The 14,804-nt window shown below is 46.2% G+C and overlaps 1 protein-coding gene across 1 annotated transcript; it reads right to left on the bottom strand.

Moving 5' to 3' along the window:
• Positions 1 to 338: 338 nt before the first annotated feature.
• Positions 339 to 12,786, bottom strand: LRRC55 (leucine rich repeat containing 55). Its single transcript, XM_080995734.1, has 3 exons — positions 12,368 to 12,786; positions 9,554 to 11,200; positions 339 to 4,380 (listed from the first exon to the last, which is right to left on the bottom strand). The coding sequence occupies exons 2-3, from the start codon at positions 10,221 to 10,223 to the stop codon at positions 4,145 to 4,147; spliced, it is 906 nt and encodes a 301-aa protein (XP_080851860.1). The 5' UTR covers positions 10,224 to 11,200; positions 12,368 to 12,786; the 3' UTR covers positions 339 to 4,144.
• Positions 12,787 to 14,804: the final 2,018 nt, after the last annotated feature.

Below are 14,804 nucleotides of genomic sequence, written 5' to 3' on the forward strand. Positions count from 1 at the left end.
ATGGACATGAGGATCTGTGCTGGGACCAACATTTATTGCTCCGCACCTGACCCACTTTTAGTGACTATGCAATGGGACAGTAAATGTGGGTGGAGGCGTGACGTGAGCGTGTCATGGACAATCATATGACCTCCTTCTCACTAGCTGAACTCACTAACTGAACTACTGCTCAGGTTATCAAAACGCCCTTTTGGTCATTGCCAGCCCCTGACTTCCCCCAAACAAGTGCTGGATTATGATCTCTCTCTCTCTCTCTGGTTTACCACATTGATCCTCTTTAAACAGGAACCAACTATGTCAATGCAATCAAAAACCAAGACGCAGCCTGAAAGGCATCCTGCTGTATAAATGATGCTTGTTATTTTAATGAGTTTTGGAAAGATTGGACAAAAATCAAGTCAGTCTTGCTGGGATAAATGAGATCTACTGTTTTGCATTGCTGTGCAAAACTACAAGAAAGAGAGGAACCTACTTATCACAGGCCAGCAGACATTATTCTCAATATACATAATAGAAAAAAGAAGTACCAGATGCCATTCTATGGAGTAGTAGTAGTAGTAGTTTTTAACTTGAGCAGACGTATGTTGCTTTTTTTCTGTTGGAAAGATCTCCAAATATTTTTTTCACTAGGGTGGCATGAACTTTCAGTATGAAACTGAGAGCTGCTCTTAGCCATGGCTGTCTGCGGATGTTGTTCTATTTTCTGCAACTCTAGAGTGAAAGCCCATTTTCTCAGTGTGGCCATCAGAGGGACAACCAAGCCAATACCAATAAAAAACTGCAGTGGGGCTGAGATCCTTAAGCACACCTTGAAATAGTCCTCTGCAGTTCATGACAGCTAAATACAGGCAATTCACTACAGGGTATGGGAACAATAATGCAATTCTAGCTCGCAAATGAAGGCCTATCAGAATTTAGCCCTGAATAAACCGGTTTCCAGATCCTGAAAATCACATAAAGGCAAACATTTAGGGTCATTTGATATCACCCCCCCCCCCGTCACAGTGCTCCCCATCACTTGGTAGTGAGATCAGTGTGAAAATGTGATTTTTGTGAAGGGCATGTGACGATTTCTTAGGTTTCCTGAATCTATAACAGTGTCAGAGATAGTCCAACACGTTCTGATGTCTGAAGCTGAACACTGAAGTGCTTCCCTCGTGGTCAAATTGATCATCACCATCCATATAAATGATTGACAACTTGCTGCCTGACATCCTCTGCCTGATGCAGGTTGCCTCACCCCAAAGAATGAAAAGGTCAGCTGCAGTTGGTGAAAACACTCAACTCCAAGCTGATCTCACCATGGAGTGTTTGAGGGGGAAAGATCCTAGCATGGCACATGAAGAAATGATGGTTATGTGAGTGCACTCTGAAAAGATCCTGCCCTTTAAGGACAGTTGTACCTGCTGTCTTCCTGATTTGGGTGAGACTGGGTGAGAACAGGGGAAGTGCTCTGTCCTCCCACCCTCCTCTCTCCAATCCCCCCATCCCTGCAGCGTTCAGTATCTTGTTTGGTCCTATTTCTATGCAAAACCTAAAAAAAGTACAAGTTTCAAAATACGTTAGCTATGCTCAGCGCACACAGAAATCTCTAAGAGATAGTTATAGGCTTTATAAGGTGGTTCCCCAGCAGGGAACATTGGCTGTGGTCTTATAGTTTAACACGCCAGCTAGGCATTGGAATCCTCATGTCCGGCTTTGTTGCTGTGAGCCTTGGCACGGCGAGTCTGGATGGGAACAATGATGCGCAGTCATCGATGAAGGACCTTGGCTGCATTCGACTGGTCTTCAGACCGATTTATAGGAGCCGGATTTGCAGACTGCAGACTGTGTATGTAATGGTTGAAGTTGAGATGAATTCAATTTGAATCCCGCCCCTGACATAGGCTTCCTATGTGACCTGGGAAATGCCTCTTTTTATACTCCCATATGAATTTGCCCCCTTGCTCGCGCCTTGGTGGCTTTGCAAGGATGATGGCAGATGAAAATGTTCTGGGGGATGCTGAATGAATGGAGACAGCAAAGGGCCGTGAGAATCAGATGGCTTTGGCCAGAGTCACCTTCCCTTCCAATGCAAACTTTCTTCCCTCCAGGATAGTTGGTTGTGATCAAGAGAAACAAGCAGTCTCCAGCAGAACTAAGCTTCACAAGTCCTTCCAAGCTCCCCCTCACTTGGACTGTGCCTCGCTGCTTTCAGCCCTGACTTGTAGCACCACCTGCTGCCCGAGCTTTGAGTGCAACAACAAAACAAGAACTCTCAAACCAGGGACAAACATGCTGCTATTTTAGGGTGGGATTCAATCACATACTGGCAAATTCAGGTTGCACAATTCTAGTCGACTGGATTTGCTCCCCCCCCATAAGTGACAGGAAAGTGCATTGGTGCATGTAACATTTGCTTTGTTATGTTACAACGTTGTCTAATCTCCTTGCGAACAAATCAGGATGAATAAATTGCCAGCGGCATCTAATCTCCCTGCAAACAAAGTAGGAAGGACAAATGTTCAAGAAACAAGTCTGGAAGCACCCTTAAAGTGCTTGAACACTCATTCCTTCTGGGGTAATAGGAATCTGCAACCAGGAATGTTTGGCACCCTCGCCAAATTAGTCTAAAACAGTTCTGAAGAAAAACAAAGCTGCAGATACTAGGGAGGATTTGCAAACCATAATATATCATATCCCTACATGTTTCAAAAAACAAGGCAGCCCTTCACTCCTTGGGCAAGATCTTACCACATTATCCCCATTAAAAACATCTTTCTCCAGAAAAGTTTTAGCATTGGCAGCTTTGGGTTTCCCCTTTGTAGCCTATATTTTTTTCATTCATGGTTAATTTCAAAGGGAGTCTGCCAATATCATCGGCTCCGGTCTAGAGCCTCGGTCTAATCTCAGCCATGTACACTTCAGACCAACTTGGCTAGACTGTGCACTGTCTCCTCCCTTCTGAGCTAAACACTACTGGCAAGGGAACTTGTTTTAAGGTTTCCCCTCCTGTGATATAGTGATTCTCTGTGGGCCACCTATAGAGGGAGATTCTTCTCAGGGGAAGGACTCCATGAAAGGCCACCTAAACCAAAAGGCATATACAGCTTTCAAGGAGCCAGTCACAAAAGCAGGAGACACTTGTATCAATCGTAGCACCATCTATGCTAAATGATTAGCAGTTGGATTGGAAAGTAGTTTTATCTGAGGTGGGTTCTCTGGCCCTCATATTTTTTGGGGTCTCCAAAATCTGCTTGGGGAGCTTGATGGCACTGCTGCAAATAAGAACAGATTGAGAGACTGTGCCACTGGGACTTGTTAAGAATGGTTTTAAAAACACAGTTCTTTCATGCTTGGGAAAGAATGTATGCAATGACGGGATGGGATGGTTCGAGAAACAGAGTGCTTCAGACCTCCAAAGAGGAAACCTTTGATATTTCCAGGCCAGTCAGTGTGATGTGCATGTGCAAAAGTGTGTTTATGCTACAGCCGTGCATTCAAGGCATTGACTGAGAAAGGTGCAACAATGCATGAGAGATGAGGAAAGCAAAGGATGGCGAATGGTTCGAGTGTCTATCAATGTCTTTCGGTCGTTTTCCAGGACATGGCTTGCTGGCTGTTTCCAGTGCGAAGAGGATTGTACAAGGCACACTTCAATCTCCCTACCCTGGCTGGCCCCATCCCCTATACCTAGTAAGGGCTCAGTCACACTTACCTTTCACCCTGTGCTTTCTAGGCATAGGTCTGCACTTTAGAGTGCCATGTCCAAGCACTTTCCCCCCTCCCCTCTGAAAATCTGCTCTTCAAGCACAGGCTGGATAACTCGGTTGGTTGGTTGCCTGAATTGGCAATACAGATTTTCCACCACATTTGTTCTGGTTCAGAGTGGGTTTTCAGTGGCGGGAGCACTTGGACACAGCTCTTTCAAGTGTGGATTGTGTCTAGAAGCACAGCATGAAAGGAAGTCTGAATGAGCCCTCAGAAAAATTGGTGAGCAGCAGTCTGCTGCTCTTGTACAGGGGTTGGTGGTTGGGGGGTAGGCCCAAGGAAATGGCACACCAGGGAAAAGACAAGTCACTTCACTTTCCCTGAACTTGATAGCCCTTGGCTCCCCCCTGGCAGTGGGTGGCGCAGGAGCAGCAGGAAGGAGCAGGACGTGTGGCTACATCTCCTCATCCTCACTCGCCTTGCTCCAGCGGTGGCAGCAATTGGCAGTGATGCCCAGCAGGAAATTGGTGGCCACAGAAGCAATGGAGACGACAAAGCCCACAAAGGCAATGAAGAGATAGTCATCCAGTGTCAAGGTCAGGTGGCAGGCCTTGAAGCTCTCCTCCGTCAGTGAAAACAAAGGGGCTCCTTCCACTTCGGGTGGCTCCCGGCACTCCGCCAACTCAGTATCTGCAACAAGAACCAAGAGGGTCATGCCAGCACCCACAAACACAGAGCAACACCCAGAGAAGAGGGTCATTTCTCCTCCTTTCCCAACCCATGCCTCTCTGGTCTCATCAGAAATTATAGGAAGCTGCCTACAGGAAGATAGGAAATTAGATCCTTGACCCATCTAGTTCCATGATGTCAAAACTGACAGGCAACAGCTCTCCAGGGTTTTGTGAAGCAGGGGACAATCATAGTCCTACGTGCAAAGAATGCAAAGCAGATGCTCTACCAATGGCTCTTCAGAACCAAGAGGCAGATGGCAATAAATTCTCTAACGTTTTCATGACAAGGTATGTTCTATGAACACCCAGACTTCTAGCTGTAATTAGGGATGCAGGATGAATTCAGTGTGGAATTCCTGAAACAATAGGTAAATCAAAACACAGCTATCCCCAAGGCCGGTTGGGAGATTATGCACAATGAGAGTAACAACAACAGCCAGAGATTGTGCAAAATTCAGTCAATATATGCACACTCTCCAAGACCTACAGGAGATTATGCACATTGACCAGGAAATGTGTACAACTATCCATTCATGGAGAGATTAAATGCACATTTTCCATGAGGTCTGGTAAATGTGCACAATGAGTGGTTGTTATGCACAGTAACCTCTCAATTCACATTACCCCCTGACAGATACAAACAGCTACTTTAGTCTCTTTTTAATACCCCAGTTTCAGTGTTGTTTGCTATTCCACCCCATATGTGTGCAAGTACCTCTTCTTCTCTACCGCTGAAGATACTCCCAGCCCCCCCTTATTACTGATGATGATGATTAACTGGTATTCAGAAGCATCATTGCCCCTTACAGGGGAAGTAGAACAGAACTATTAGGGATTGTATCACACACCAGATTAAATTAGGTAGATGCTTTCAAGAAATAACAACAACTGGGCTCACCTTAACCATTCTTCAATTTTCTTTCTTCTACCCCATCACCAGTCTATGATCTCTACCCACATCTCATTCTAATTTGTAACATAGACTATAAGACAGCCTTCTGCATCTTAGTGACCTCTGTTCTGGTTGAGGATGCTAGGAAGCCATAATCCAAAACTTTCAGAGAGCACCAGGTTGGAGAAAGTTGCTGCAAGAAAACCAATTTACACCTGCAGTAGAATCACACTGTGAAGTTTTTTTTCCATGGCTTATAACATGCCAGACGGGAGAGGTGTGTGTGTCTCATTTCTGAATGCCCCCCCCATCAGGAAAAAGCAAAAGACAACTAGAATGCCAGGGAGAAGGACTGCACACTGATATTCTCCCTGATATACAATGATATACAATGTTTGTTCAGGGAGACTATGACTGGATCTACACTGATCTAAAAAAACACCAGGAAAAAACGTTATATAGCTCTCAATGCAATTTTCCATTGACTGCTGTACAGCGCCCCCTGGTGTCACGTTTTATAACACATTTATAACATTATAACTCACCAGCGTAGATTGGTCCTACATGTGTGTATCTGGTGGGGAGTAGGGCTAGGCGATATCTGGTTTTCAGCAGCTAAATATAGCCGTTCCTTGAAAGTCAAATGGAATCCGTTCCGGAAGTCCATTTGACTTCCAAAATGTTTGGAAACCAAAGTATGGCTTCTGATCAGCTGCAGGAAGCTCCTGCAGCCAATCGGAAGCCATGGAAGCCCTGTCTGACATTCGGCTTCCTAAAGAACATTCAAAAACCGGAACACTCCCTTCTGAGTTTCCATCGTCCGGGGTCCGATTTGTTAGGGAGCCAAGGTGTTTGAGATCCAAGGTATTACTGTACTGCAATATAATGATATATCACAATGTCTGGAATGTTTCTCAGCTGCTTCTTCCTCCCCACCTTAGGGAAACCAAGATATATTGCCCAGCTCTACTGAGCAAGCCTCCATACCACTCTGGCTCAGGAGAGTCAGAGGGGCAGAGAGGCTTCGCTGAACTGCTCAGCTGGGGGACAGGAAGTCTCCCACCCCCCAATACCACTCTGGCTCGCATTAGCTGAAGTGGTGTGAGGCTTCCTCAAAGGTGCAGATAGGTGGAGCCCAAGAAGGTACTTTGTCAGAACTTTCTCAGGCTCCATCTGCCTGCCTGCACCTTTGCTGTCTGCAGGCAATTAGTCAATCCTTGAAAAAGCCAACTGAAGTTTGCTCTGATTCAGCAGCAAAGAGTCAGTTTGGACTAGCGGAACCGAGCTTTGCAGAGGGTAACCACTACCTGAATGTTAAGCACTAATGAAAACCCACTGGGAAGTTTAGACTTGTCATCTTAAGAAACTATAAGAAGGTGCACAAGACAGATAATCTTCCTTTCTGCTTATGTTTGCTAAGAAGACATCACTACAAATAAATTGGATGAGGGCACCGAATCAGAAAACCAACAGCCACCCCGTGCATCACTGCCAAAGCTGGAGATGGATGGCATCCTTCTCCGTCATTGTCTGCTATACATCAATCACAGAGATGGCTGGGAAATGTAAATAGAATTGATGCTCCAAGGAGATGAGAATGATTGCTAAAGCAGGACTGCCTTCTTCTGGCTCCGCAAGGGCAGGATTTCCTGTCTCCAGGTCCCCTCGCTTGCAGCTCGTGAGATAAGCAAGAAGGTCAGGAAAGGACTAATGTCAGGGAGGGGAGAAAAAAATCAATAGAGAGTGGGAGAGGATGCTGATTTATGATTCCCAATGCGAGCTGGGGATCTGTCACTACAAGGACGCAGGGAGAGCAGAGCAGTGTGATGACACGTCACAAGGGCAGCTTGTACAGCACATCTCATTCCCACCTAGCTCTGACAAAATCTCGGCTTTAATGAGCAGAAAGCCTCAGTGTGCTTCTGAAAGGCCATTTGCAGCATGGTGGCAGTCACTAGGCAGCTCCACACATGGTGGCATCATTGTGTGGAAATCTGGTTTTCAGTGGCCTTCAATTATATGGTGAAGTGAGCATTGCCACTGCCAGCCTCCAGGTACCAAAGGGCTCATTCATCTGTCTCCTTGCTCCTTAAAAACTCTCTGTGCAATGGATCTAACCAGGGTGGATTTGATTTAAATCAAATCAATTTAAATCATGATTTAAATCACGAGTCAGTAAGACTTGATTTAAATCATTTTTTTTTTACAGAAAGACTCATTCTTGCTGGTATAATCTTAATATTTACAACCAGATGAAGGTTTCATTTTTGGAATAATAATTTTTCAGAGTAGTTTTTACAGTTATATCAAAAATTCCTGATTTGGTTATACTCTTAGAAATACACAGACTGTTAATTATGAAATTATTGTGAGGTTTAATATGTTAACTGTTTATATTTGGACAACTTTTCTGCTGTACTTTATCAGAAGGAGAAAAATAATCATTTCCTTAATAACAACTTAAACAATTTATTTAGCTAAAACAATAACATTATAGCATATGCACCTATGTTTGTTAACTGATGTGATTAAGCTTTTTTTTTTAAAAAAGGCTTAGACTGAGTAGAAACCTATCTTCAGAAAGATTTTTCCGCCAAAAAGCATTTTATTTTAAAAATCAAATTTAAAAAAAGAAATAAATGTGATTTAAATTTTTTTTAAAATCCGATTTAAATTTAAAAAACCTGATTTTTTAAAAAATAATAATATTGATTTTTATCCACCCTGGATCTAACCTCACAGAGGGCCAGTCGGCTGTTGCCTCTAGCCACATGGGGAGGTGATCATCATTGTGCTCTTGGAAATCAGTGGATATGAAGAGTTGGGTTGTGTGTGATGAGGTTCTGGCCTTTTTGTGTGTGCGGTTAGAGCTGCCACAGGACTTTTTAGCAGCTGCCATGCTGCACCTGCTTCTTTGCCCCACCTTTGTCCCATAAATAATAAAAAAAGCGAGGCAGGTGTGTGTGGATAAACTAGGCCCCAAACTTTATTAACATTAACAGAAGGACATCGGCAATGGGAACTGGCTGAGGCAGAGCTTCCCAGCATTTTCTGCCTGCCTCTACTCCATCTGGCGATGCCATTAGGGGTCGTGGGAGATTCCCCTGAGTAACTACCCCAAACCCCAGGACTCTGCATGCATGCAAGGTCCAGGGGGGCTCTTTTCCAGCTTCCATGTCCCAAAGTCCTGAGCGGCAAAACTAGGGAATCCCTTGTCCCCTCACAGTGCTGACCAGTGACTATGTTTATAATCCACACTTACACTATCCTGACCCTGTGACAGTCCTTTGATGCCAGTTGTTAGAAAGCTATCACCCAGACAGTCAGAAAAGAGCAGGAGAAAGGAAAACCCTGCTTCCTTCAGTCAAGGCTTATCCACACTTCCTCTTGCTCTTCCCATGGTGCTCTTTAATGCTCAGTTGGAGCAAAGGGGTTTTCCATGGACAGTTGTTGGTTCTGATTTAAAGCCAAAGAGCAGGTTTTCCCTGGGAAAGGAGAGGGGCAAGGGGGAAACTGCTCAGACCTATGCCTAGAAAGGGTGGTTCTAGTGGAAAATCCCTTGGACTCATGCTTTCTAGGCATGGGACAAGCCGAAGTGTAACAAGCCTTGTCTGTTTCAGAGGCAATTTCTGCTCAGCCCTGAAGTGGCCAGATGTTCTTACCCTGACTCATATTCTAGGAGAAGGAGAGCACCTCCCTGCTCTGCCTAATAGTTCTAGTAGAGCAATTCTGATTAGTAACTTTAACAGGCCATTTGGAAGAGAGTAGTGACCTGTTTAGTTAACCAAGTACAATCTGTCCTTTATTTGAATTTCTGTTTAGTAGTTTTCGCTAACTGCAACTACAGATGCAGCAAAGTACCAAAATCTATTGAATTCACACACACAAATGCTGCATGGTTGGGGAAACTTACAACTGTCTCTAAACTTTTTTTTGCATTGTGTGGTTTATAATCCCTAGGAAACTGTGTAAAACAGACTGTTTCCTAGCATAGCAGGTCTAAATCAGGTAGGGAAATGCAGAATGCCTTACTCAGGGCACAGGATTCAAATCCCATGACACCCATGATCCAAAAATACCCTTCTTAGCCGCTCTGAAAGAACTGCTGCTTTTATTTCAAGCTGAGACAGAGACCTAACATTTTACCCAGAGGTTCACAATGTGTTGTGTAATAGGGAACAGAATGACAGAAATCCCCAAGGTGAAGCTAACAACTGGACTGCCGTGTAATTTCACCTACCTGACATGCATCGCTGGATCCTATTTCTCAACCACTTCAGCAGTGGCTCCATGGTGCAACCACACACCCAGGGATTGCCTCCAATCTGAAGAGTCACCAGGCCTGTGAGACCCTCCAGGACTTCAAGGCTGAGGATAGACAGGCCCCCATAGCTGAGATCAAGGTCACGCAGTTGGACCAAGCCTCGGAAAGCCTGGGGGTGCACCTTCCTCAGCCAGGGATTGTGGCTCAAGTCAATGTGCACCAGGTTGTAGGCCTCTTGGAACATGTCAGCCACCACGTGGGTCAAGTTGTTGTAGCTCAAGTCCAAGTGGGAGAGGCGCTTGGATGCCAAAAAGAGTCCAGCGGGCAACTCAACCAGGGAGTTGTTCCGCAAGTCCAACACCCTCAGCTCGGAATAGCAGGTCAGGTATCCGGGAGGAATGGTAGCGATGCGGTTGTGAGCCAGGCTCAGGTTCCTGGTGTCCAATGGAAGGTCTGGTGGCACCGAAAAGAGCCGAAGCCCACTGCAATCCACAACCTGGCTGCGGCATGTGCACAGGACCGGGCAGCCGGTGACGGCACTGGCAAAGACCACCACCGCTGCCACAAGGAAAGGGCTCAGTATCATGGCAGGGCAGCAGTGGGGTGCAAGCTGCTCTCCTCCCAGCTGGACACAGTGGGCGTTCATTTTGGCAAGCTAGAGGCTACATGGCAGAGGGAAGGCCAATCAGGATGGGGAGAGCAGTGGGCAGGGGTGCAGCCCAGCAAATGGGAGCCACCAATACAGAAAGCCTGCTACATTCTGACTGGGAGGAAGGGAGGACATTGAACCCCTATTTGTCCTGCTCTTGAGGCACCTATGGGAGAACAATGTGCCAAAAAAGGGCTGCAAATGGGCCAGAAGCTGATGATTTCTGGTAGTTTTATTTAGCTGCCAAAAAAACTTTTTACTGTGAGAGGATGAAGAAGAGGAAAGAAATACATTTACCTGCATACATGCACATGTGACCACCTTGGTCTATGGAGATAATCTATGTAAATAAAGCTGGTGGTTTTTACCCATGTTTGTTGAACATTACATATCTTGAGCTTGAATTAAGAGACAATGTGTTCCTTTTTTTTTTACCTTGTGTTAGCTGGAGACATAGGCCTCTCAGAGAAGTTTTCTGTCACTCCAGAAAAAAATACATAATCAGGCCCATAAATGTTGTTTCCAGTGACTCTACTTGTCGAGCATTGAAATGGTCTTCTTCTGGAGTCATTGAGGTGTCCTTTGACAGGAGCATTTATAAACAAAATGTGGCTTTTGCAGGGTTCAATGGCTCCCCTTGCTTAATTTCCCATGTGCTGCTGTCCTGGGGTAGGTGGGGCCCTCTTGGAAAGGTGAGGAGGAACAATGGCTGGACACAAGCCACTTAGGAGTCTGTGGTTTCTCTTCTCTGGAAAGAAGGTTGACCGTCATCGCTCAGTTTGGAACTACCAAAGAGCCACAGAATCCCATTGCTTCACGGATTCATGGTGTCTCTGACTTTGAAGTGCTGATGTGGAAGCCATGTGTGACAATGGCTACAGGATCCCAAAGGCCAAGGGCAAGAGGTTGTGATGCTGTCCTTTAAGCCTGGTCTTCTTTCTCAGCAGGCAGTAACAAGACTCTGACTGTGCAACCTGCCAATGAAAACGCAGTGAGGATCAAAGGCACAGCAACCATGGTATTGATCAGCTTGCATGCTTCCCCCTGATGCTGCTAGAACCACAGTTCCCCACCCCTTTCATATACTTCTTGTGGTTGCCTTCACTACAGTTCACCTCTTCCTTCACCTTGCTTTACAGTATCAGCCACCATGCATTTTTCACAAGCCGCAACAGCAGCCCCTCATTTCTGATCTGACATATTTCTGGGGACTCCACACAGCTTCCTCCTCTGTGCGTTTCTGATGTTGCAGCCATAGACTTTTGTGCAGAGAAGAAAAGCAGTGGGGGAGAGCTTTGGCATGGCTCATTTGGCAAAGGAGTAAATTCATGTAAAAAAAAAAAAAGCCAAAGCGATCAGATTAAAATACTAGATTCAACTTTGGGGAAGTCCTTACAAATCTCATCTCTGCAACTAACTCCTACTTTTGCTCCCCTCTGGATTTCACACAAACTGGTCATTGTCCCTCAGTCAAGATGACCCACATTCTCTTTTCCCAGTCCAGGCTCAGCTGCAGGGCACCACCCTTTCATCCACAGAGGTCTGCTGAGAGGCAACTCATAGCTCCTTCCTCCACCATTAGCTGCGGAGGAGCTTTGGGCCTCCACACAAACACACCACTTGAATTTTATTCTGTTGGGAGAACTAGGCCTGCGTTTCAGATTTCCCTGCATCCCTCACCATCCCTCTCCTTCATCCCTGAGTCTCTGCACATGACTTCCTAGAGGCTCTTCCCTAACTTGGACCACGCTTCCATTCTTGCCTCTCTCTTCCCACATCCCTCTCCTTCCAAAGCTTTCTTCCTTCTCCACTGCCATTCTCCCCTCTCTCCGTCTGTTTTCTGTTGTCTCCTGCTCCTCCTCCTCCAGCAAGAACGACCTGGATGCCCTGCAGAGCTCACATCCTATTTTCCCTCTTCCCACTCATCCTTGCCATGTCCTCTTTCCACCCATCGCCTCTTCTCCATGACACCCCATTGTCAAATGCACCCTCCATCCTCACCCGCTGGACACACCCTGCTCACACAAGGCAGGGAGTACCCAAGCCTTAGTTTTCCCACAGACGCACAGCACACAGGCACCCCCTCTTCATTTCTCCCCCGTCACATCATCAATTTTATTTTGTTCAAAGGAGACACTTACTCTGAGCAGAGGGTGGCTGTTTTTTGGCTGGAGCTCAGCTCAGCTGCGGACTCCTGTGCTGGTTCCTTCCCATTCAACTGTGCTTCTTGCTTCCTTTCATCCTTTCTTTCATCTGCGCCTCTAAAAGACAGAGATTCTGACAGTCTTCTCATTGAATTGCAGCTACTGTTGCGCTCTCTCTCTCTCTCTCTCTCTCTCTCTCTCTCTCTGATTTCAGCCAGGTCTTTCCCCACCTCCTCTTCCCTCCTTCTCCCTCTCCCGCCACCCCCCTCTTTTTTCCCCTTGAGGGCCAGGTACTGACGTTTCACTGTCTCTTAGCAACTGCCTCCTCATCTCTGAGCAACAGGAGAGCTGGCTGCAGACCCCACTGAGCTGATGGGGGTAGGGGGAGAGGAGGAGAAGAAGAAGAAGGAAGAAGCAACAGAGGATGGAATAAAAAGCGCACCCACGGAATCCCAGAGATGGAGGGGGGGGCACGTATCCTGGAGGGAGTGGGAAAGCAGAATCAGGCAGACGGGGGCGGCTGGAGATCTAGGAGACAGACAGGGGCAGAAAACGAGGAGGCAAACAGGGACACACAGAGACACGGAAATTGAGAGCGGGGGAATAGACTGGGAATAAACAAGATATGCCAGGGAAGCAGCTTCTCATTGCTAACTCGGATTCTTAGACTGCGAACACACCGTACATTTAAAGAACATTTTCCCCTCAAAGGATCTTGGGAACTCTCAGAGAGCTACAATTCCAAGCACCCATGGGAAACTGCAGTTCCCATAATTCTTTGGAGTGGGTAGGGGACTGAGCTGAGTGTCTACAGAAAGGGGGGCACAAATCTAAGGTCAGAAGGCAATTCCTTGCTTCTTCCTACAGATGATGGCTTTAACAAGGCCTGGAGGCCAACTCTTCTCTTTGCCAATAACCTTGAGGCACCAGACATCCTGCCCAGAAGCCATATTGGCTTTCCCTTTGTGGCCTGTGGCCACTTCACAGAGCTTTTGATTAGTTATTTAACACTCTCCACATGTGTGTGTGGAGTTATTTTCCCTCCTTTCCCTGTGGGGGTTTGGCACCTATGGGATGTTTCATGTCTGTTTTCCCCATTGCCTCTTGCTGGCATCTGGTGGGAAGACAGATGGTGTAAAAACCCCAGGAGAGAGGTTGCTCTTTTCCTTTTGTGTATGGAGCTCTCCCTTGGGTAGATATTAATTGGTTTTATTTCAAGATCCCAATAGGCTCCAAAGGGACCTCCCACCTGAAATGGACTTCACAAATGCAGATCTATCCTTTGCCAGCTAAACTTCACAAAGGCACAGCGGTGGGTAAATATTGCCTCATTTCCTCCCTCAGAAGCACAGCATTTCTGCCTGTGCTAATTTAGAAACCTCACCAGGTATGACTCAGGAGAACAAAGCCTGCCAAATGTCAGAGAGCAGTCTTTCCCAACCTGGTGCCCTCCAGATGTAATTAGACCACAATTCCCATCTTCCCTAAACATTGGCTTTGCTGCCTGGAGTTGATGGAATTTGCAGTCCAGGGATGGGGAACCTGTAGCCCTTCAGATGCTGTAGGGCTCCTGTTCCTGTCAGGCCTAGCCAATGGTCAGGGATGATGGGAGTTGTAGTCCACAACCAGATTCCTCCACTCCTGTTGAAGTCTAAAATATCTGTAGGGCACCAGGTCGAGGGAAGGATATAACAGAGTGTTCCTGATGGTATTTGCCAGTTGTTTGGCCACCAGTGAGATTTGTAACCTGTAAAGCTACAGCCAGGGTTTAACTTAGCACTGCACAAATCTCCAAAAAGAGGCTCTCAGCCCTGAGTCTAGAGACTAGATGGCCTACATCCTCCTGCAAGGCCTCTTCAATATATTTTTTCTGCCTGAGGCACAACAGCAAATGGAACCTCTGCAAGTTCCAGCTCTGATAGTCACATGTGTGTGTATATGTGTGTATGTGAGATAGAGAGAAATACACACAACTTAAAAAAGAGAGCTCTTTTCAAATAGTGTGTGACCTGCTATGCCAACTTCGGCAATAGATCAGGACTAAGATAGTGAAAGTGTACCTCTGTACCATTGTTGTGTGACAGCATTTGATCTGTTTGGTTTTGTTGAAAAGAATAAAAAATATTGTTGCACGTCACCCCAATCTCTGAATGGTGGGAGATTCCAGGTGCTTACCCAGGGTTTGTGTTTCCCTTGGAATGAGGCATAGTGAAGGACTGTGGTGTCTTTAGGATATATGGTTTGTTCACACATATCTACTGTGTATCCTGAGACTACGATGGAGGGGTTCACAGCATTAACACCCAAAGAGGGCCCTGGACTCGAACAGAAATCAGAGCAGTCTCTCTCAGTTCCCAGTTTGCTGCTCACTCCAAACTCTAAACTCTGGCTTTTTTCCTTCTAACTATCCACGAGTTGGGGGGCCTCTCCACCT

Source organism: Podarcis pityusensis (genome assembly GCF_964106645.2).
Source record: "Podarcis pityusensis genome assembly, chromosome: 1".
NCBI lineage: Eukaryota > Metazoa > Chordata > Lepidosauria > Squamata > Lacertidae > Podarcis > Podarcis pityusensis.